Source organism: Hippopotamus amphibius, chromosome 12, assembly GCF_030028045.1.
Source record: "Hippopotamus amphibius kiboko isolate mHipAmp2 chromosome 12, mHipAmp2.hap2, whole genome shotgun sequence".
NCBI lineage: Eukaryota > Metazoa > Chordata > Mammalia > Artiodactyla > Hippopotamidae > Hippopotamus > Hippopotamus amphibius.
This window is the reverse complement of record NC_080197.1, coordinates 97,996,235-98,020,967: the sequence shown is the minus strand read 5'-3', so window position 1 is coordinate 98,020,967 and position 24,733 is coordinate 97,996,235. Positions and strand designations below refer to the sequence as shown.

Below are 24,733 nucleotides of genomic sequence, written 5' to 3'. Positions count from 1 at the left end.
GCTATAGAATTTATAGAAGTTTTAATATAACTGGAGTATGGATAATTTTTGGCTAACCTTTGTATACATACACAACAAAATATTACTCAGTCATAAAAAAGAAAATCTTACCATTTGCAACAAAATGGATGGACTTTTATAGTATCTTAATGGGCTCACATTAGGAGACTCTGGCTTAGGAGAACAGAAGACTACTACCACCACCACCACCACCACCAAAAAACAACTCCACTTGGAGTCAGGCTTTTCTCAATGAGCCTGAAGACCTCAGACTACCCAGCCATTTCTTCTATTTTCTCTTCTCTTGCTTTTACTTCTTTTCTATTTCTACTTGTTCTTTAACTCTGTATATTAGTATTCTGATTAAAAAAATTTAATCTTATAGTTTTTATAGTATATTATACAATTATAATCTTTTCTCATTAACATTGTGTTAATAATGTAAATGTGTTTGCATACATTTTACTTTTATCTTTGTATGGTGTTTATGATATAACTCTTCCTCGATTTTATTATTGATTGGTATTTCTTGGGATGTTCCTTGAAATCGTCTTGATGTCTCTGGAGAAGAAGGTGCATGTACTTAAATAAAGAGATACTTTCATGTTCAATAATATGGTTTTGAATCCCAGTTCTATCACTTGCTAGGCGTAGTTCACTTTTCCAAACTTTGATATCTCCACATGCAAATTATGAGTGTTAAATATAACTTGTAGAGGCTAAATTATAAATTTTCAATAAATTTTGGCTTTCATTAGGACTATTTCATTCAGAAATTTAAAGATAAATATTTTAACAGGATAGTTACTATTAGCCATGCCTGTATCTTTTGTTCACAGATAAATGTCAACTGTTACTTTTGTACTTTTTAAAAATTTTTTTTATTTTTATTTTTTTTTATTTTTGGGGGGGTACACCAAGTTCAATCATCTGTTTTTATACACATATCCCCGTATTCCCTCCCTCCCTTGACTCCCCCCCACCCTCCCTCGAGTCCCCCCCATGTTACTTTTGTACTTTTTATCTTCACATAAAAATTCTCATTTTGGATAGTCAGAAGTATCAAATCATGTTGGAAGACTATTTGTTATATAACTAATATTTGTCTAAGTGCCAGGCATAAAACATTATAGAAAATGGCATTCAATGAAAAAGGCATTTACCATTTAGAGTAGAATAAAGACAAGCAAACACGGAAGTGTAGTTTGGTAAGAGTTGTGAGAGCAACAGATAAGTGATGACAAGTGTGGATGAGTAGGACTAATCCAGGCTTGGTGGTCATGTTGGTCGTGGAGGAATAAGACAAGGTCAGAAAAAGATTCCTTATGGAAGTCTCATTTAAACTGGAGGAGCCTGAGGCAAATGCAATAGAATGCATTGGGTGATATGTATCTGAGCCTGCGTTCTTGTCTCCCCTAATTGCTGCCCCTCTCTAGTTATTGCATTTGTCTGGTCTTCATTGGACTTCACAAGTAGCTGATTTGGTGATTGCTAGGTGGCCTAGTTTGTATAAATATAATGTGTTGGTCTTCTCCATGTTCTTTTGGGGTTTCATTGTTTGCAAACTTCTTTCTATATTGGGAAAAATGTAAAAAAAATTCTTTGACAAAAGTTCTGTACCAAGTAAAACGATATGAAACATAAGCTTGGGGGCCTCTCTTCTTGAAGTGGGGGGTCTTGAAGCACACTTTCTTTGGTGTTTCTCTTACCATATTTCCTATTTCGAACAAGATTTTCTGTCCTAAAAACTGGATTCCTACCCCCTCCTCTTTCCCCCTGCGTGCCTCCCCAAATATCCCATACATCTATATGTTTAACTGTGGGGTATCTGCGATTAAATGATTTGTGCAAAAATCCTGAAGAAGCTAAGAACTCTCCATCCCTTGTTCTCAGTCTCCTGAGTCATGACAATTCCTTGATGTGATTCATGTCAAAGAGACTGCTATCTTTGGATGGATTAAAACCTATTTTAATCTCTAATCCTAAAGTAGAGAGAAGATATAAAGGGGATTTCCATGTACAAAGTGGGATTGAGAGACCACAAAAGGAAAGATGAATGTATATCCCAGTCACACGGGAACTTTTACGCAGGTACAAGAAACATATGTCAAAGTGGCCACGAGATTGTTTAATCGGAGATGGACGAATGTAACTCCATGTTTACTGCTAGAAACCAAAGCTTTGTGTGAAATCTCGAGTTTATGGGGAGGCAGGAAGGGTAGAAAAGCATGTACCTGTCTGTTCTTTCCCTCATCCCTTCTCCTCATTCCTGAACTGCAGGAGACTGACCCCCCTTGGGCTTTGGTGACCCCATCTGGGCACTGTTTATCTGATAGTTGGTTTTGCTGTGCCAGGTACTTCCTTTCCTCTTCTTTTCCTTGGGAAAATACAATAAAGACTTACTGGTATTGAAAAAAAATAAACTGGAGGACCCTGAGAGTTGGGGAGTTGAAATGAATGGAAACTCCTGCCTAGATGGGCCATGATGTGACTAGTGCTCTGAAAAAAATCGTCTGAAAAAAAAAAGAACAAGGATCAAAGGCAATTTTAATATGTTGGACTATAGAAGTAGAAGTTGGTGAGGAATTTAACAAGTAATTACATGCAGATCTTTCTTGAAGGCTATCACTGGGTACATATTTTGAACTCTTGAAATGACTAAAGCTTCATTTCAAAAATGCAATTCATTTCATTGATATGAGTCACAGATATATACTATTTTGTTTTCTTTTCTCTGTCTCCTGTATATTTGGGCTTGCTGGTTATTTATTTACCACTCTGCTAGCCTTCTTAGTTTCCTTGGTCTTTCTGTCACCTATTTTCTTAGTTTAAATAATCTACATTCAACATTTAATATTTGTTAGTAGATCAGTATCAATCTGTTTTATATAATTTTAATGCAGTTTTTACTATTTAACAGGAGTTACTGGTGCATGTCTCTCTTCATTTTAACTTACGCCATGTACATTTTGGCAATTAAAAAATAACCTTTATAACTGAGTGGATCCATTCAATAAAATATGTGTAATTTTAAAGCTTCTTCATTAGTAAAATGCTTTTTTGCTATCTTAAATCTTTATACTTATTCCTTATTTTAAAATATATTTGGAAGGTTTAAAGTATTATTCTTGTTGCAATTAGAAAAAGTATTGTTTCTTTTTACTATTATTTCTCTTTTTATTTGAACAGTCTTGTTCTGGAAAATTGATGTGCTCTATTGCACCAACATCTTATGATAAATCTCCTAGTCCTTTCAGTGTTGGTAAGCCAAGGTTGAGGGAGACGTTATGCTTAGATTTCCTGAAACAACTATTTTCACTTTTTTCTTAAAGGTTATAATTCCCAAAGAGGTTAGTTTATAAGGGGATGATAGGAGTGACTTGATCAGGGTCAGTACAGAGTGGAAGATTAATTTAGTTCAGGAAGAGACGAAATAGGATAGACATAAGAAAATTGTTTAGGGATCCTGATTTCAACACTCCCCTAGTTTTCTGAGAGCAGTATAATTCTTTTGACTAAGTCATTAAAGACTTGTTTCACTTGTTTGTTCCTCAGCGCATAAATAAAAAGGAATGAAATGGAGCTATAATGTAATGAGGTGGATAGACCTAGAGTCTGTCATACAGAATGAAGTAAGACAGAAAGAGGAAAACAAATACTGTATGCTAACTCATATATATGGAATCTAAAAAAAAAAAAGGTACTGATGAACCCAGTGACAGGGCAAGAATAAGGTTGCAGACGCAGAGAATGGACTGGAGGACACGGGGTTGGAGGGGCGAGTGGCGAAGGGGAAGCTGGGTTGAAGTGAGAGCAGCATAGACATATTTACATTACCAGCTGTAAAATAGATAGCTAGTGGGAATTTGCTGTGTAACAAAGGGAGATCAATCTGATGATGGGTGATGCCTTAGAGGGCCAGGACAGGGAGGGTGGGAGGGAGTCGCAGGAGGGAGGGGATATGGGGATATATGTATAAATACAGCTGATTGACTTTGGTGTACCACAAAAGCTGGTACACAAGTGTAAAGCAATTATATTCCAATAAAGAGCTTAGAAAAAAAAAAAAAGCTGCAATGAGAGATTGCCTCACACCAGTCAGAATGGCCATCATCAAAAAGTCTACAAGAAATACATGCTGGAGAGGGTATGGAGAAAAGGGAACACTCCTACGCTATTGGTGGGCATGTAAATTGGTACAGCCACTGTGAAGAGCAGTATGGAGGTTCCTTAAGAAACTAAAAATAGAGCTAACATATCATCCAGCAATCCCACTCTGGGGCATATATCTAGAGAAAAACGTGGTTCAAAAGGATACATGCACCTCAAAATTTGTTGCAGCACTGTTTACAATAGCTAACACATGGGAGCAACCTAAATGTCCATATAACAGAGGAATGGATAAAGAAGATGTGGTATATATACAGAATAGAATATTACACAGCATTAAAAGAATGAAATAATGCCAGCAACATGGATGGACTTAGAGATTATCATACTAAATGAAGTAAGTCAGACAGAGAAAAACAAATATAAGATATTGCTTATATGTGGAATCTTTAAAAATGATACAAATGAACTTATTTACAAAACAGAAACAGACTCACATACTTGGAAAACAAACAGAGTTACCAAAGGGGAAAGGTGTGGGGGGAGGGATAAATTGGGAGTTTGGGACTGACATATACACAATACCATATTTAAAATAGATAACTAACAAGGATCTACTGTATAACACAGGGAACTCTGCTCAATATTCTGTAATAACATAAAAGGGAAAAGAATTTGAAAAAGAATAGATATACGCATATGTATAACTGAATCACTTTGCTGTACACCTGACACTAACACAACATTGTAAGTCAACTATGGTCCAATATAAAATACAAATTAAAATTAAAATAAAAAATAAAAAGCAAAAAAAATTCAGGTATACAATGTTTGTAAAGCTCCAGTGAGATAATAAACACTTTCATTCACATACACATGCATAAATTAATATTGTCCTTTAAGAATACAATTGAGCAGCATGTATAAAGAACAGGAAAAATTTCATATCCTTTAACCTGAGAGTGCAGCTTTTAGGACTTTATCCCAAAAGTAATTAAATTTGAAGGATATATAAAGTATCAATTGCAACCTTATTTTGGAAAACGCCTTAAAGGAGGAACCCTGCCTATCGCAGTTATAATTCTCATTGTCAAGAACAGGGTGTTGCATGAGGTAGGAGCTTAAAAAAATTAGTTGAGTGGTGTAGTTAATGATGGGCACAACCTACCATGTTTTGGCTCAAGCTAAATGGTGGGAGGATGATCAACAAACCAACCATCCAACAACAGACGATGAGTCTGCTGCATACTCTGGTGCTCATGATGGCGATGTAGCAGGGGTTTGCAGATGGCCACGTAGTGGTCATACGACATGGTGGCCAGAAGGAAAAATTCAGTCACTCCCAAAAGTTCAGTAAAAAACATGCCTGAATGGCACAAGCACAGTAGGTAATAGTCCTGCCACCTGTTGATAAGTTATCAAGTATCTAGGAGTACCAGCTGATGTAAATAAGATGTTTTAAGGTGAGAATCCACTAGCATAAGTAAGATAATAGTCAGGTTCCCAGTTACATTAAATAAGTAGGTAAAAAAACAGAAAAATTAAAAGCTAATCCTGAAGTTGTGGATCATCTGTTAGTCACAGCAGAATGAATGTGGTTACTGTATGGTTTTTCATATCTGACTTCTGATTTTGGTCCAATCTTTATGAGAAAATCAGTTATTTTGTTAGAATATAGGAGTGTCAAAGTTCATTAGTAATAAGTAATAAGTAACCTCAAGCAGGTTCATGAAATCTATTCTTTAATTTGGTAATTAACACTGTTGATATACTGGTGGACCTAGTTTGTAAGTATCATTTTTGTAGTTTTTAATGAAAAACTTTTTATAGATCAGTTTAACTGTGCCACAATCCAATAATATATAGATTCTACGTCTCCACTGCATTTTTCCAAATTAATTTAATATTTTTTGTCTATATTCTGGATTGGCTTTATTGACATTGCATTGTGATGCCATCAATATTAAAATTTTCATTTACTCCTATGCCGTCTTCTTTATTTTGAAGGAAAAATCTTAGATTTCATTAACAGGTTCATATCTTTGCTTGCAGCTTGGTCCTTGATAAAACACAATTACATAGTAAATAATATGGACTTGCTATAGAGGATCTCCAAAATCCATTCATTAGTTATTATGTTATATTCAATTACTATAACAAAATAATACTTTTGTCACTTTGTGTGTAAAGTGTATATACACTTCGGGAGGATATGCATCAAGTCCTTTAATTTCAAGGAGAACCAATACTACATGGTAATTCTTCTGTGCGTCCAGTAGTGATCTCTCTTCTGAAATTCAGTCATATACAGTCATGCATACCTCATATTGAACACATGCAGTATCCCTATCTCCTTCCTGCCATGCATTTCTCTAATAAAGTTAATCAGTTATAGTGGGTGAACTTACACTGTATACTAAGCACTGTACAATAACTTCATAGTAAGCCCCTGTCTGGAACAATAGTACCTCCCTTTCTTTCCATTTTGTGTTTTTCTTTAACATTTCTTGAATTCACCTTGAGAACGCTGATTTCTTTCTGATTTTTAGCCTGAGCATTTTCTCTTTGGGGATGTCTTTTGAAACCTGGTGACTGTGTTGGATGTGCAAACCCTCATATATGCACCATTGCCAAACAATGGTTATTTCTATCATGGTACTTACCCTGACAACATGTCTGTTGAGATTAGGAAATATGTTTTCTTACTGGGATAATGAAGAAAATGGATACAACCCAAGCATGTGGTCAATGCCGAACAAATGATTATTAGTTGAATGCCAACATTAATATTTTTCTCCATGCGAAGCTTTCTTCATATCAATTGGACTTCTTCTTGATATAGATCTATCACTGAATTTTCTTCTTAAAAAATTTCTTGTCTACATCCCTTGTATTTGTGTTTTATTTATTTGTGAGGTTTTTTTTTTTTTTCCAAGTGGAGTGCTGGCTACTGAATTAAGTCATACCACCAAACTTCCACATTCTCTGATTAATGTTCCTTACCAAAGAGATAACTGGCTTCACTTCCTTGCCTTATCTGTTGTGTAAGTGAATATTTGAATCACCATTTTGCTTCCTTGAGTATCTGTCAGTAAGATAATAAATTAATAGGTCAACTTTACAATACTAAGTTTGAGTCAATAGCTCCTCTATATTTTTTCTATTATCACAAATTAATTACAAAAGCAATCAATTAAATATTTTCAGTGTTTTTAAGGCTTGCTATTTTTCCTATATCAGTGAATAAAAATGATTTTCCTGGGAAACTCCAATTACATTGAAACAAGGACAGATTCAATACATTGATTAAAATATTCTCTTCTTACCAGGGTGGGTACATTGTACCCATGTGTTCAGTTCTCACATTTAGGCCACTATCTCAGAGAAATGTCATTAACCAGGCTCTTGGTCTTCTAGAGAGCTGGAACGCTGAAAGGTAGTAGGGTCACACAGGGAATAACCTCAATGGATCCCATAAAGATGCAGTGAGGATCCACCTCAAGAACCCGCTTGTCTCCCTTGAATCCCATTCTATTCAGCTCATAGAAACCAAATGCTTCACTATGGTATTAAGATCAGCCCTGCACACTTTAGAAAGTATTAGAGGCTCAAGGAAGATAATTCTTCTATTGCAATTACAAATAATGTCATTCTTTGGAAAACCCATCTTTCCTATATAGTAAGAGTAAAGTTTTGGCAAAGTAATTAACTGTGAAGTGTGACTGACTGATGTCTTTTTATTTTATCTTTCAAATATTTCACATTTATAACACATCTAGGGATCTCTAATAAAATGATATTAATTAAGGTCCTCTTTAGTTTGAAGATATAGCACATGATCTGCTGCATGACAACAAATAATATGAAATTTTGATGATCTCTCTTAATTACTGTATAATGTATCCAATGGTGGTGCTCTCATGTTTTTAAAAGTTACCCATAGCTTCTGTCCACTGTGAAACTAAAGAAATTGTTAAGGATGACTGTGCAGTTGAGACTTATATGTGAACCTATGGTCACTCTTCCTAAGCACATTCATACACAGCCCCAGGAATTCACATGGTGTTTTCTATCTGCCAAGAATACCTCCTATGGCTTTTCTGTCGTTACATGTCTAGGCAAATTTTTCATTATTATTTTGTTTTTGGAATAAAAATTTCTTCGAAGTGAGAAATATTAGGAACAATCTCCTTGGGAGGAAAATCTAATGTTTGAAATTCCCTTGGCTGAGAGGCTATTATACTACCAATTTGACATTTGGAATGTATAATTAAGTCGAGAGATTAGAAAGTCTTTTATAATATAGGTTCAAACATTACAAATGGATCTCCTGTGTCTTGAAATGTTAAAAAAAAACTCCCTATTAATAATCAGTAATGATAGCATCCCCAGCGAGAAGAATAAGTATCAATAAAATCTGCCCCAGGCTGCTAGAACGAAAATTTAAATGACGAGTTAACTAATTTTTATTTATTTTCGTACATTCTAAGGCCGTTGGAAATTTTAAGACCTCCCATTTACTCCTTATCTTTTTTAATTTTATGGATAATTTATAAACTAGAAAAATTTTGTCTGATATGTAAAAAAGGGAAAAAAGATGTAAAATATCATAACAGAGATAGCAAATATTTGGAACATATGCTTTTAGATTGGCCTGCAAATATACTTACATATTATAAATAACAGTTACAGAAATATAAGCATTAAATGCAACACTGATACAATTGAATATATAATTTGTCATAAGCTGTTTACCTTAAAATATCTCCTCGATCTATTTACGCAGCTTATTTGATACCTTAGTCAACCCAGGAACAAAATGATACTTGGATTCTTCTCTCTGTCTTAAGCAAATATATCAACTTTCCTTCATTGTTGGCATTTACACTTCTTCAATTCATCTTTCAGTAATGTGTTAATATGAGTTTAAGGACTTTGTGTTCTAAGTTTGTGCCAATTACAATCTCAAATATTTTATTTTATTTTTGAAAATTTATTTATTTATTTATTTATTGGCTGCATTGGGTTTTCATTGCTGTGTGCAAACTTGCTGTAGTTGAGGCAAGTGGGGGCTACTCTTCATTGCGGTCCTGAGGCTTCTCTTTGCAGTGGTTTCTCTTGCTGCAGAGCATAGGCTCTAGGCATGCAGGCTTCAGTAGTTGTGGCATGTGGGCTCAATAGTTGTGTCTCACAGGCTCTAGAGTGCAGGTTCAGTAGTTGTGGCACACGGGCTTAGTTGTTTCACGGCATGTGGGGTTTTCCTGGACCAGGGCTTGAACCGTGTCCCCTGCATTGGCAGGTGGATTCTTAACCACTGCACTACCAGGAAAGCCCTCAAATATTTTAAATCATGAATCAGTGTCTACAGGGTTTGAGATTACTTATATCAATGAATGTAAAGTAATTTTCCCTGAAGGCTCTGATTAGATTGTAATGTGAATAGTTTTTCCTTCTTTCTTTAAAATCTTTCCTTCCTTTAGAATTGGGAGCAGGGTCAGCTACCAGATGTGTCTAGTGCTTAGTAAACTCCCCAGAGTATACAGTCACCAACATAGGGAAGGAAGAATGTTCCGGGGCTTTCTGAGAGGAGCCATGACATTCCCAGGGACTGTAGGCACACACTGGGAGTAACTAAGTCTATCAAATTCAAATGCACTGAAGGATTATCTCTACAGTCCACCTTGTCTCCTGGCAATCCCTTTTCCTCAGTTTATAAGCACTTAGTGCAAACAAACATAGCCTTGGCCCCACTCAACAGAATCCCTTGTTCTAAAATATTTATCTTTTCTTCCATTCTTTAATGCTTTTTTCTTGTCCAAAATACTAAGAGACAAAGTTTGAGAAGAACATTGAAATGAAAATGTAACTGACATTTCTGTTTTCCCTACAGGTCTTTCAGAGATTTTTTTTTTTTTTAATTTTTAAGAGTGTAGAGGCTACATATCATTAACTTTTAGTTAATGAGTTATGTTTAGAGGTTATTTTTCATACTAACATACATTGCTTTCACTTTGAAGTAGAGGATGAGTTCATATCAGATAACAGTCAAGTACCATTTAGATAACACCCATTATAGACTATTTCCGCTAAGCTATATATTCAAATGTTGTGTTTTCTACAGAAAATACAACTATGATATAAACTTAATTCTTTTTACAATATTTCAGATAACTATACATCACTAATCTTGATAAATGTAAATCAAATTTGTTCTACTAAATACATCCTGATCTAATCCCTTGAAAAGTAAGTGAAATCACAAATGTTATACTTGCTCTTCTGAGAGTCAGTAATAGCTTTCACTCCATGTTTAATAATAATTTGCCTTCAGACCACCAGGAAGAGTGGACCTTGTTAGCAGAGCCATGTGTTTGCCCTTCTGGCCATTCTTGCTCATGGACCAGCCCTTCTCTTATAGGCACTCTGGAATGCCTTTGATCTCTGAAATTTTCCTCTCAAACACATTGCTAGGTTTTTCTTTCAAAAAACTTACCTCTTTAAAACTAAGGTTTCAAATAATATATCTGAATCTTTCTCTGGGTTTGAAAATGTTGATATTCTGACTCCTATAGGATAAGTTGAGAAGTTTTTATATTAATGACATTAGCAGTTGTTTTATTTGCCAATGCTAAAATGAAATGAATAAACAAAAGGGACCTTGGCTGATCCAATTAAAAAAATCCGTAATGAATTTTCTGCGTAATGAACTTGGCAGAAATCCTGAAAAATGTAGAAGCAAGGACTGTGTCTTAGAGAAAGAAGATGCAACAATAACATTCAATACAAGCCAATTTCCTGTGACCTTGCACATATTTTGTAAGATTTATCTCTAAATATTTTATATTTTTAAAGCAATTGTCAATGGTATTCAATATAGAAATGCTCATCTCACATTTGGTTATATTTCCTTATTTTTTCCACATTTATCAAGTAAATCAAATTTCATCTCTTTTTCATATTTTATAAATTTGGTAGCTTAGTATATATTTGGGAAAATGACCATTATGATAATTTATAGTTTGTCAGACAATATTTGTGTTGTTGCTTTATAGTGCTAGAGTGACGGCACTGAGGGAGGTCATAAATATGTCATTAAGTCATCACATTTTTCTTTCTCAATGATGAGTAAGTGACTTAAAATAGTGGATATAACAATACAGACTATGACTTGGCCAAATTTGTCTTCTGAAATTTTCCTAAGTCTTTGATCCTTTACCTTAATTAGATGGGTCTATCAATACATCTAACAGTAATTCTTGAACCAAGAACATGGTATATTGTTATGAATGGTGATGGGCTTTTAGTGTCAAGGATTTTGGGACTCATAAGTGAGGGTAAGACTACCCCACTTGTTTTTTCCCTAGAAATAGTCTAGGGTATAGACTATTATATAGACTATAAAGATAGTGTTTAAGTTTTCAGATTTAATACATATTTGCATTTAAAGGGATTAAAACATTAGAGAGAGGTCAAAAACATTAAATTCCCAATTCTGTGGGAAAGAAGAGAGATTAAGTAATTTTAATTGTTATTTTTTTTCTGATGTGAAATAATCAATATTGTAAGAGGAGATTCCAGGGATGACTGAAGAAAAAGTTTGAATGAATATTCAATGTTCTTCGTGGTCATAAAGATGATCTAAGGATTGATGTGTATTAATTTTCCAGAGCCTCAAATCATTTATTAACCTAAAACCTAGATGTAAATTATTTGATAACAGGGACTCAGACATCAAGAAGAATTATGAAAGTGTTGTCAATTACATGGTGTATTAGAGAATGTACTAAGGGAAAAGAGACAGGACATTTGCATACAGCTAATTTTTTGAAAGACTATTTACAAAATTGTTTCTGATATTAAAGGAAACCAGAAAAAGATGATGTAGTGGTGCAGGAATAGCAACATGGGAAGCCATTAATACCCCTGTGTCTATAGGGAAAAGATAAGGGAGTAGTTACTGGAATGTGGAGGAAGTGACTCTAGTTGCAGGGCAGCTGTACTGCAGGAGTTCTAGCTTTTGGCAGAAGGATGCAGCCAACCACTGGCAACTCCAAAGGAATAAATGGGAAAAATAGTCGACTTCACACTCTTCCTAAATTCTGATCTCTTGTCAGGTCCTTTGTTTGCTTAAATGCTCCTTGAAGCCAGAGATCAAGGGAATCTATAAAATTCTTTAGATAAGTCTCCTGGAGCATGGGAAACAATGGAAAAGGATTGAAAGTAGATCTGAAGAGGCATAGAGAAAATACTCCAAATACTCTGGGAGGTCAGGTCATTTGTTGCATATTTGGCCAACCTCAATCATTATGACTTAGTGGCAGGATTATGATAAGGCTTAGTTCCGCCCAACTGTCCCTAAAATATCAAGTATGTGTATATGCCTGAGGTAGTGGTACTGGGTCTTCTTTTTATTTTTTCTTTTTAGATTCAGAATATAATTGCCTTGTGGTAGAGTTAGTGTTAGTTTGTTCTAAACACATTTCTCATAAATTAGGCACTAATTTTTGTTTGTTGTTTTTTATATTTGTTTTCCATCATTTAAAAATTTTGTTGTATTTTGTAATTTTGGTTAAGTTGGATAGAAGGTAAAGTCATTAATATATTTCATATAAACATATAGTTATGTTTTCTGATAAGGCATGTTAGTGCAATAGAGTTTCACTTATAAGAAGGGTAGAGAATAAACTGATATAGGGCTAAAGTCTCAAGGATGTTTTGAGGAAGTTAACCTGGATTAGAACACAGATGAAGAAGATGGAATGATTTTGAATTTAAAGAATTTATATTTATGAACCTCTTATCTTTTGAAAATTTGATACCTAGATTCAGCATACTTTTACTTCTTCGAGGGTAATGCAATTCTTTTGAATGAATCTCTGAAGGCTTGTCTCACTTGTTTGTTTCTCAAAGTGTAAATGAATGGGTTCAACATTGGAGCAATGGATGTCATTAGCACTGTCACACCCTTATTAATAGCGACTGATTCCTTTGCTGAAGGTTTGATATAGATGAAGATACAGCTTCCATAGGTGATGGAAACCACAATCATGTGAGAAGAACAGGTAGAAAAGGCTCTTTTCCTTTGCTGGGCAGAGGGGAATCTTAGAATGGTGTTGATAATGTATATATAGGACAGAACAACACACACAAGTGTTGTGATGAAGGCCAATACAGCACAGGTTATCACCATCTGCTCTAAAAGCCATGTGTCTGAGCATGAAATCTTTAAGATAGGAGATGCATCACAGAAAAAATAATCAATGACATTTGAGTCACAGAATTCTAGATTTACTATCACGATAAGTGGTGGGAGTATGATCAACACACCAGCTGTCCAGCAGCAGAGGACGAGTCTTCCGCAGACGATGTTGTTCATGATGGTTACATAATGTAGGGGTTTGCAGATGGCTACATAACGATCATAAGACATGATGGCCAAGAGAAAAAATTCTGTTACTCCAAGTGCATCAATAAAAAACACTTGAATGACACAAATATTATAAGTAATTGACCTGTCACCTGTTGCTATGTTGTACAAATATCTAGGAATACAAGCAGATGTAAATGAAATTTCTAATAAGGCAAAATTCTGTAGGAAAAAGTACATGGGTGTTTTAAGGTGGGAATCCGCTAAAATGAGGGATATGATGGCCAGATTCCCAGTTATACTCAACATGTAAGTGAGAAATAGAAACATAAAAATTAGAACTTGAAGTTGAGGATCATCTGTCAGTCCGAGGAGAATGAAGGTTGTTATTGTTTGGTTTCTCATCATTGATCTCCAGTTTCTTTACTATTTTCAAGGAAAATTCAGAGAGATTTCAAATGAATAGAGGAATATCAAAGGCAAGTAGTGCAATATTCTCTCTTGTTAGGATGTGAGGGTCACACTATTGCTTCCACCTCTACAACCAAAATAAACCAGATTAATAATAAAATCACAGTTAAAAAAAATCCTCTCAGAGATCTGAGTACCCAAAGAAACCTAAATGTAATAAACTAAAGTAATACAGACTTAATTGGGGAGGAATGACCCTAAGCTGTTTGCATCTATAGAAGAGGTAATGAAAGTGGAGGGATTTGCCATAGCTAACAGTAAAAAAGAAACCAGCCAAATGTTAATAAACTTTTAGTGGCTGCATAAGGGCTTTTGTGACAGATTGGAATTCCAGGGTTCCCTAATTAGAGTGAATTTTCACTTGCAACCCTTTCCCACGAGTTCACGCTACAGGCATTATATCAAAGCTTTGGAGAAGGAGTAGATATTGTCCCAAATATAAGGAAAATGTCCTCTGAATACACTTCAAGCTTTCAAATACAGAAGGATGAGGAGTGGGGCAGAGAGCTGAGAAAAACCCTTCCAAAACATTGCAAATCTACACAGGATATAGGATAGCCAGTCTCCCAAAATGGGGCAGCTTATCAAGGCAGAGAAAAATCTCCTAGGATCCAGAAAGCTAGGAGTGGAGTATAAGGCAAAGAAAACACACCAGTGTGAGGACAGAATGATATTCTTATGATGCTGAAAGGGACAACAACAGCAACAAATTGTCAATCTAAAATTGCTTATTCAGCAAAAATATCCATCGGCTATGAAAGCAAAACTACACATCTTTATACAGAAAAAAATGAAATAAATTATTTCCAATAGAGCTGCACTTAAAAGAATGGTAAAAAGTTCTTTGTGTTGAAAATATATGGTACCAGATGAAATCTAGAAATGCAGAAACAAAGATCACCAGGATTTGGAAATATAAAATCATTATTTTCTTAATATCTTTCTCTCTTTCTCTCTCTCCATGTATCCACATATTTATTTTCTTTAAACAATTAATGTAAGGATTAGAAATGAGAATCGTCATTTTCCACATATAAGATCATTTTTTTATCTAGAAAATCCTATGAAATTTATTTTAAAAAATGCTTCTTGAATTAATAAGTGAATTTGGTTCCAGGATGCAAGGTCAATGAAGAAAGGTAATTTTATTTCTATACACTGACAACAAATAATTGGAAAGTGAAAAGGAAAACTATTTAAAATAGCATCAGTAACAACAAACACTTAGGAGTTAGTCAAATGAAAAATGTACAATGATATGAATCCTAACTGTAGAAATTAGTGAAGACCTAAAAGAGATTACCATGTTCATGAATTGGAAGACCGAATATTAAGATTGGTTCTCTCCGTATTGTCTCATAGATTCAATGCAATTTCAGTGCAAAATACAGCAGGGATTTTTTAAAAAATTGACAAACTAATTCTAAAATTGTATAAGAAAATGCCATATATCTATAAGTGCTAGATTAATATTGAAAAAGTGACAACTAGTTAAATATCCTGTGCTACCTAATTTCAGGTGTTGCTATAAAATCGCAGCAATCAAGCCAACATGGTATTTTCATGAAGATAGAAAATACCTCAATGGGATATCCTAGAGAAAGTTTACATTTACATGCATATGAATATGGTCAACTGAGTTCATGAAGTCTCCCAGTTAATCAAATGAGGAAAGAAACAAGGAATTTGAACAAACAGTGATAGAGAAATTCAATGTCTATAAGGGAAAAAAAAGAAGCAACTTTGATTATACTCAATTCCCAAGAAATAATTTAGGATGAATAATAAAGCTAAGTCAAAAACATGGAACAATAAAGTTTCTATGAGAAAACAGAAAATCTTCATGACCTTGAAATAGGCAAGACAGAACATAAAAAGTGCTAACCATAAAAGAAAAAAACTCTTACAAATTGGGTAACATCAAATTAGAATTTTTTTTCTTCACAAAATACACCATCGAAGAAATAAGTGGGCAGATAAACCTGGGGAATATTTGCATTATATATATCTGACAAAGGACTCGCACTGAGAAAATATAAAGAACTTCTATATGCCAAATATCAAAAGACAACCCAATCAAAATGGGTAAAATACTTGGGCCTCCACAACAGGTGACATATGAATGATTCATAAGCACATGAAAAATTGTCAGCATCAGAAGTCACCAGAGAAGTGTGCATTAAGGTCATAATGAACTCCCCTTTCACACTTGCTAGGATGGTTAAAATCTTAAAGACTGATAGCACTAAATACTGACTGGGATTTGGAGCAAATGAAACTCTCGTATATTTTTCATGAGAATGGAAATCGTACAACCACTTTGGAAGACTCTTTAGTAATGTATTACAAGACTTAACAAACACCAATCATACAGCCCAGAAATTCTTCTCCTTGGTTTTTACTGAAAGAAATGAAAACATTTGTCTACAACAGCGCTTGTAGAAGAATGCTCCTAGCCACTTTATTCTTAACCCCAAACTAGAAAGGGCCCTCTATCAGAAGATAAGTGTATAAACAAATTGTGGTGTATTTATACAATGGAACATACTCAGCAATTAAAAAGAAGAGGCTACTGATACATGCAGCAAAATGATAAATCTCAATACTATTATGCTGAGTAAAAATAATAAAACTCAGAAAAATACCATATGACTCCATTTATATAAAGTTCATAACCAGGCAGAACATATCTATGTGTAACAATTATGGCAGTGCCCTCTCCCCGGCTGGTGAGAGACTGTCGTCAGAACAGTGGCACGAGGGAAATTTTCATTCTGATAGAAGTCCATATCTTCTTTTGGATGGTAGGTTGCTCTGGTGTTTACAATAGTCAATATTTCATAGAACACTTATGAAATTTGCATTATGTTGTAATGTTAAAAGCCTAGACATGATAAGCAATGAGTAAAGCTAGGCAAACTTTCCCTTGTAATTTCTTCTTTAAATTTCTAATGAATATTGTCTATATGCTCTTTGACTTAGTTCCTCAATAGTATATATTTATTTTTGTAATTATAGGAAAGAGATCCTTGTAGCTTTTTAACCATCAATATTATAAATTTAAAAAATATAGGTTCTTTCCTTCACTATATTTCTGCCTATGTATTTACATTTATAATCTATGCCCTAGATTGAATTTGTTTATACGATTAGAATTTACTCATAAAAGTACTGTAATGTCACTTGTATTCATACCCAATAAGCTGATCTATTCACTAGCTGATACTAAATCTTCATAGTTTTATGCTTTTGCTGGAAGTTTTGGAACTTAATAAAATAAAAACTTCATGGCACATAGTTGCATTGTTACAAAAGAGACTTTCTAAATCTAAACTGAGGTTTCTGTTTTACCACTGTGACCAAGTGCTTTTTTTGTCTTTTCTATTTTTGTTTTGCTTTTTAAAAAAGAAAATTATTATTCTGGCTTCCTCCTCTGACTGTATGTTTCTCTGAAAGTATATAATATACACAGAAATCATTTCCGTCCATAATTTACTTCAAATGATGAAATGTTGAGTGTAATACTTACTGAAGGGAAAAGTAATAATTGCCTACTTCTTCCTGAGTGTTTCTCCTTCAATAACTGCAAAAATTTCTGTTTGATTGACTTTGTGCAATTATAAGTTTGTAAATGTTTTCTTGTACCTTCTATCATTTAAAAGGAAGTCTATTACAAAGGACTTAGGAAAATTATAAATTCTCTTGCTTTGTAAATGTTGATATTTTTATAATAGCAAATTTAACATTTATTTTACTGAATATGAAAATAAATTAATAAACTTATTTGTATGTCTTTGGAGACTCAAGTACCAAAGACATGATGAAACTTTTCTGTGCTTTATAAAGAACAACAGGAAATATGTTCTTAAAGACAGGAGGATGCAATAGAAACAGCAGACACAAGTTGCTAGGGCAACAAATAGAACCACATTTTAAGATAAAAGTCTAGCTTATTCTTTCTATCATGTAAAATACTTGAAATATTACAAGGCATTCTTTTTCTTCTTTATTATGATTTCATTCAAAAATGCATATTACTCTAAAGCCTTAATCTGATAAGCCACAAGAATAGAATGTAAAATCACATAAGGTAGAAATAAGTAATCTAAACATTTTGGGACATACCTTCCCCAACGTTGCCTTCTGTGATTTTACTTAGAAATATTATAGACTAATGTGATTAATAAATGCATGACATGTAATTGAATACATCACTTGTCACATATTTTGTCCTTAAAACATTTTGTGCACCTATATACACCTCAATAATTAAAGATATGTACTGGGACTTCCCAGGTGGTGCAGTGGTTAGGAATACGCCTGCCAATGCTGGGGACATGGATTCAATTCCTGGTCCGAGAAGATCCCACATGCTGTGGAGCAACTAAGCCTGTGTGCCACAACTACTGAGCCACATGCTGCAACTACTGAAGCATCCACGTCTAGAGCCCGTGCTCTGCAACAAGAGAAACCACTGCAATGAGATGCCTGCACACTGCAATGAAGAGTAGCCCCCGCTCACTGAAACTGGAGAAAGCCCGTGTGCAGCAACAAAAGACCCAACACAGCCAAAAAGAAAAAAAAAATGTAGCTATATGTAATGAGGTGGATAGACCTAGAGTCTGTCATACAGAGTGAAGTAAGCCAGAAGGAGAAAAACAAATACTGTATGCTAACTCATATATATGGACTCTAAAAAAATTGGTACTGATGAACCCAGTGACAGGGCAAGAATAAGGATGCAGATGCAGAGAATGGACTGGAGGACATGGGGTTGGAGGGGGGAGCGGCGAAGGGGAAGCTGGGATGAAGTGAGAGCAGCATAGACATATTTACACTACCGACTGTAAAATAGATAGCTAGTGGGAAGTTGCTGTATAACAAAGGGAGATCAACTCGATGATGGGTGATGCCTTAGAGGGCCAGGACAGGGAGGGTGGGAGGGAGTCGCAGGAGGGAGGGGATATGGGGATATATGTGTAAATACAGCTGATTCACTTTGGTGTCCCTCAAAAGCTGGTACAAGAGTGTAAAGCAATTATATTCCAATAAAGAGCTTAAAAAAAAAAACTGTATCCAGAAACATGTTGTTAAAATAAACATAATTACATATAATTCAAAGAGAAAGTAATGTTTCTTGTTACCTCTCTAAAAAAAAAAAAGATGTACCTATTTAACCTCAGCTTTTTGTGTATACTAATTTTCATATTTTAAAACTCATCTCCATTGTTAAGACTTTCTGATTTTTCTCCAAGAATTCTTTATTTTTAATATCGCAATGTACCTCATTTTTAAACCATGACTAATTACAATTTTTAGATTCCCCTTTGTTTTTGCTTCTAAAAATTATGCAAAGTTTTTTTTTTTATTTATTTTATTTTTTTTATTTTTTTGGGGGTACACCAGGTTCAATCAACTGTTTTTATGCAAAGTTTTTAAATAGCATCTTTGTATAAATATTTCACATTTGTCATAATAATATCAGTGGAGTTTCTAGGACAAGGGTATTTTTAATTTTAAAAGCTTTTGAATGACATTACCAAAGTGACATCCACACTGTTTTTATTATAATAAAATATTATACTTCAAGTCCACTGTATGAATGCTTGATTTTGTCTACATGAAAATTACTACTGTATTCTATGAAAAAAAATTTTTTTAAGGGTATAGGCACTTTATTTGGTGTAGGACTTATTTAGTGGCTTTGATATCACCCATAACATGGTTATATATTCAGTCTGTGCATAAAACTCTCATAAAATAGACCAAAACAAAATTTTTTCTCTTCCCTGCCTTCTGCAGATAAAAAGTTTTCCTTGGAGAGTTTTCTCTTTGTTTCCAGTTGTACTTTATCAATGCATTCCTCTGTAAAAGACTAACAGAAAAAGCTTACAGGCTTTGTATATCTGGGTTTTGGACCAGAGCTGTTCCATAACAGTTCATAAGTTATCACTAATTATTTATAATAGCAGCTAATCAAAAATTTCAGTCTTGAATAAACATCACCAGGAGGCACAGCTTTTTTAAACTGATGAGTTTAAACAAAATTTCCCTGGAGACCCCATTTAGTTTGTTATGTGAATCATTTTAATTAGCTCCTTTAAAATATTGCCTTTCTACTGATACTGGGCTCTGTCAATTCCCACTTTGTGTCCAGTTCCCACAGTTAAAATTGCTGTCCTGTTAGAGAGAGAGAACTGACCTAGGGCCATAGTTTTCTGCTGAGCTGTTAGACTCACTAGACTGCCCTGTGTGATATACTTGAAGGCATTAGTTCTGCAAAGCACTCACATAATCTCCATCATTCTATTCTCAACCTAGAAGTTCCTAGAGCATCATGTGAAAAAGTTCTCAGTCATGAATGATCTGGGCAATATCCAACAAATCTTTATTAAATTTATTAAAAGGCATTGTTTGAGAAAATAACAGACCCTGAAATGTGACTGATTGAGTTATTTCTTTATTGGCTTTCAGAGATTTTTTTCATTCTAAAAAAGTTCATGGGTCATTAAGTTAATCAGTGTTTTGTAATATGTTATTATATATCTATATATCTGTATCTACATTTATATCTATGTCTATCTATCTAATGAAATTATGATATTTTGGTGAACTATCTACACAAATATCATGCATCCTTGATGAAAACATTCCAATCAGCAAAGATCTTAAGACCCTTTTTATAATTACTTAAGTAGCTTTTTCATTTCAATATTGGTGAAAACATAAAATCTGTTGCTTAGAAGAAATTGTCATCTAGATCTCTCAAAAGGAAAAATAAGTGAACTCACAGACATGATACTTACTCTTTCAAGAGTAAGAGCCAGTAATAGCCTCGGCAGGTTGATCAATCACCGTAGCCCTGAGGGTTAAGAAGATGAAGAGGAAAATGTTAACAAAGGATTGTATGAGGATTTCTGGTCACTCTTATTCACTAGTGCCCTGAGATGGCCTAGATCTTTGTGAGTTTTTCATCTTCGACCATGTTGAGGTCTTTTCATTTCTTAATGTAGGCAACATCTTCTAGGTCTCTCTCTCTTTGAAAGTAAAACACTCTTCAGAAGCTTCTAGACTATGAGGAACTGTCTTTGGTTTGAAGAGTTGGTAATTCTCATCACTCTAATTTTACACCAATAAGATTGCCTTTTTTTGTTTGTTTGTTTGGAAAAAGTGTTGTTGACAAGACCGAAACTAAGTATATAAATGAAAGAGTTCTTAGTGTCTCAGATTTAAAAAATCATTAATGAAGCCCTTGGGTAAGCCACTTAGCAAGAATCCTGAAAGATGCCACAGTGGGGACAGTTCCTTAGAGACACGACGATTCAAAAATAACATCAGACACACTTTAAAACAGTAAAAATCAGTGGGTAAGGAATCAGACAGACTTCTCTTTATTTTTTCTCATCATTTATAGCAGCTAAACCATAACAAAAGGCCATTTTCTACTTCTTTATTATTTTTATTATACTTACTTAAAAATAAAAATACAGATAAGAAAGGAAAAGTATAATTACAAGTTAGTGTACTCATTTTTAATATTTTTGAATATATATTTTCTATCTTTTTTTGTAAATATAACACTGCTTATATGAATAAGTTGAAAAAAATATAATTGCCTTTCTTTAAGGAGAAAAACAGTTATCCACTGAGAATTTAATGTGGTTTAACCTAATATATTTCTATTTATATTGAATTATAGAATATTATACAAAACACTGCATTTATATAGAGATCATATAGAATGTAAATATATATGTTTTGTTTCAATTTACACATTTTTATATTTATAGAAATAACAAGTATAGAAATATGTTTTGTAAGTTTAATAAGTTGTATTTTTCCTTACCAGTATGACATATACTTATTTTGATGAAGAACTTATGAATATACATTACTATGGAGAGTGTTCTGTTTTATGTCTTTTTGATTATTCCATCACATATTCAAGTAATTTTAAATTTGAAAATTTAATGGTAATTTTCTCTATTATTAAAATGGTTTATAATAGTTCAGCGTATGCTTATACAAGCTTTTAAAATTTATATTTTCTCTTTTTAAAATTATGAAAAAAGTCACAAGAGGCATTGTTATAAAAATATATATTCATGAAAATCCAAATTCCTAGAAGTAGAATTTCAGTTAAAATATATCCACATTTTGGTGCTTGTGCATTATATTATTAATATGCCTTCCAAAATGTAATATATGCCTTTACATACACAATTATAGTTCATGGATTATCTGTACTTTCCTATTATGTATTTCCAGTCATTGTATAAAATTTAATTTAAAAAATAAATTAAAATCAGCACATGAGGAATGCACAAATCTCAAGTGCACAACTGAATGACACTACAGTGAAAACACCATGTATTATTAGGCAAAAAGAAAGTAATATAGGTGGAAATACAGATTTACACAAAGGAACGAAGAACACCAAAAATTGAAACAGCTTTGATAAAAATAATGGTGTTATTATTTAAAACTTGGAAAAAGATGATTGACTACTTTAAAAAATTAATAATAATGAAAAATACATAAGAGCAATAGCACAAATGCTAAACTGGAAGAAATGGAATTATGTTGTCAGGTTCTTATATTGCATAGGAAGTGTTATAATGTTATTTGAAGTTAGACTATGGTGAATTGAAGATGTATCCTACAAATCCTAAATTAAGTACTAAAATGACTAAACAAAATGTTACAGCTAGTAACCCATTAAAGGAAATATGGTAGGCAGAATAATTCACACCCCAACCTCCAAAGATGTCTATGTACTAATCCCAAAACTTATGAAAATGTTGCTTCACACATAAAAAAATAAGGTTACAGATGGATTAAGGTTGTTAATCATCTACCTTTAAGATAGGGAAATTATCCTGGATTATCTATGCGGGCCCAAAGCAATAACAAGGATCCTTAAATGGAAGCGGGATGCATAAGAGGAGAGTCAGAGAGATATTTGATCATGGAAAAAATTTTAGAGAGATATGATGTGGCTGACTTTGAAGATGGAAGAAGGAATCCATTAGCTAAAAAATGTGGGCAGGCCCTAGAAGAGTCAAGGAAGCAGATTCCCCTGCTAAAGCTTTCCAAAAGGAACATCTTGATTTTAACCCAGTGAGATTCACATTGGATGTCTGACCCAAAAATGGTTAGATAAAAATTTGTGTTGTTTCAAGCCACTAATTGTGCTATTTGTTATAGCAGCAGTAGGGCAGTAACACAGGAGATAAAACCAAAACATAAAAATTCATTTAATCTAAAAAATATTCATTAAAAAGACAAAAAAGGAAACAGATAATAGATGGTACAAATAGAAAGCAATTAGCAAGATGATAGATTTAAACTTGGACATATAAAATTGCATTAAATGTAAATGGTCTAAATACCCCAATTAATAGGCACAGGTTATCATACTAAATAAATAAGCAAAACCCAAATACATGCCATGTACAATAAATCCTTTTTAAATAAAAAGAGATGAATAGTGTAAAATTAAAAGGATAGAAGTGAATATAACTTTCTAGCACTAATCAGAAGAAATCTGGAGTGGCTATATTAATATTAGACAAATTAGATTTTAGAGCAAAATTTACCAGGAATAAAGAAGGCCATTTCACCAAAAAAAAAGAGGTCATTTATTAAAATGACAGAAATTCTTAGATTTTATGCTCTTAATAACAGTTTCAAAGTACATGAAGCAAAAACTGATAGAATAGAAGAAGAAATAGACAAATATACAACTATAGTAGGATATTTAAGTATTCCTCTCTCAATAATTGGCAGAACAAATAAACAGAAAATCAGTATGAATATGCATTACTTGAGCAAAACTATCAGCTAATGACTAATGTATAGAATAGGCAGAAGATCAACATGTAAACTGAAGATTCAAAAACTCTATAAACCACTTAGACCTAACAGCATCTATAGAACATTCCATGCAACAATTGTATAATATACATTCTTTTCATGTGCAAGATAAACCATATGCTGAGCCATACAACAAATCTCAATAAATGTAAAAGCATTCAACCCCACAGAGCATTTCCTGACAACAGTGGAGTTAAATTGTCATTAAAGAGAGATCTCCAGAAAATCCACAAATATCTTCAAACTAAAGAACATGCTTAAAACTTCATGTTTTAAAAAATAAGTCTAAGGGGGAAATTATAAAGAATATGGCTTTACTGATGAATTTCTACCAAATATTTGAAGAATTAATGCCCATCCTTCTCAAATTCTTCGAAAAATTTGAAGAGATGAGAAACAGTTCCAAATTCGTTTTGTGAGGTATTACCCTGATTCTCAAGCCAGATATGTTACTACAAGTAAAGAAACTACAGGCTAATACTTCTGGTGAATATAGATGTAAAAATCCTCAACAAAATACAAGTACACCAAATTCAACAGCGCATTAAATGGATCCTATACTGTGTCCAAGTGGGATTTATCCCTGGGATGCAAGAATGGTTCAACATATGAAAATTTATATATAATGAAGGATACAAATTAACATATAATGAAGGATACAAATAGTGACCATCTCATTAGATGCAGAAAATGCATTTGACAAATTGAAGCCATTTCATGACTAAAATTATTCAACAAACTGGCTACAGAAGGAAGGCACCTCACAGAATAAAAGGCAATAAATATGAAACCCACAGCTAGCATCATTCTTAATGATAAAAAATGGAAAGCTTTTCTCTAAGATCAGAAGCAATACAAAGATATATACCCTTGTCACTTCTATTCAAAATAGTACAGTAAGTCCTTGTC

The 24,733-nt window shown here is 33.6% G+C and overlaps 1 protein-coding gene across 1 annotated transcript; it reads right to left on the bottom strand.

Annotated features, from left to right (window-relative positions):
* Nucleotides 1-12,946: 12,946 nt before the first annotated feature.
* LOC130833345 (olfactory receptor 6C2-like) lies at nt 12,947-13,885 on the bottom strand. Its single transcript, XM_057702898.1, has one exon. It carries the CDS (start codon nt 13,883-13,885, stop codon nt 12,947-12,949), a length of 939 nt encoding a protein of 312 aa, XP_057558881.1.
* Nucleotides 13,886-24,733: the final 10,848 nt, after the last annotated feature.

Excerpts from the sequence above, each read along its gene's own strand:
- LOC130833345 (XM_057702898.1), bottom strand. The coding sequence starts at position 13,885 with ATGATGAGAAACCAAACAATAACAACCTTCATTCTCCTCGGACTGACA.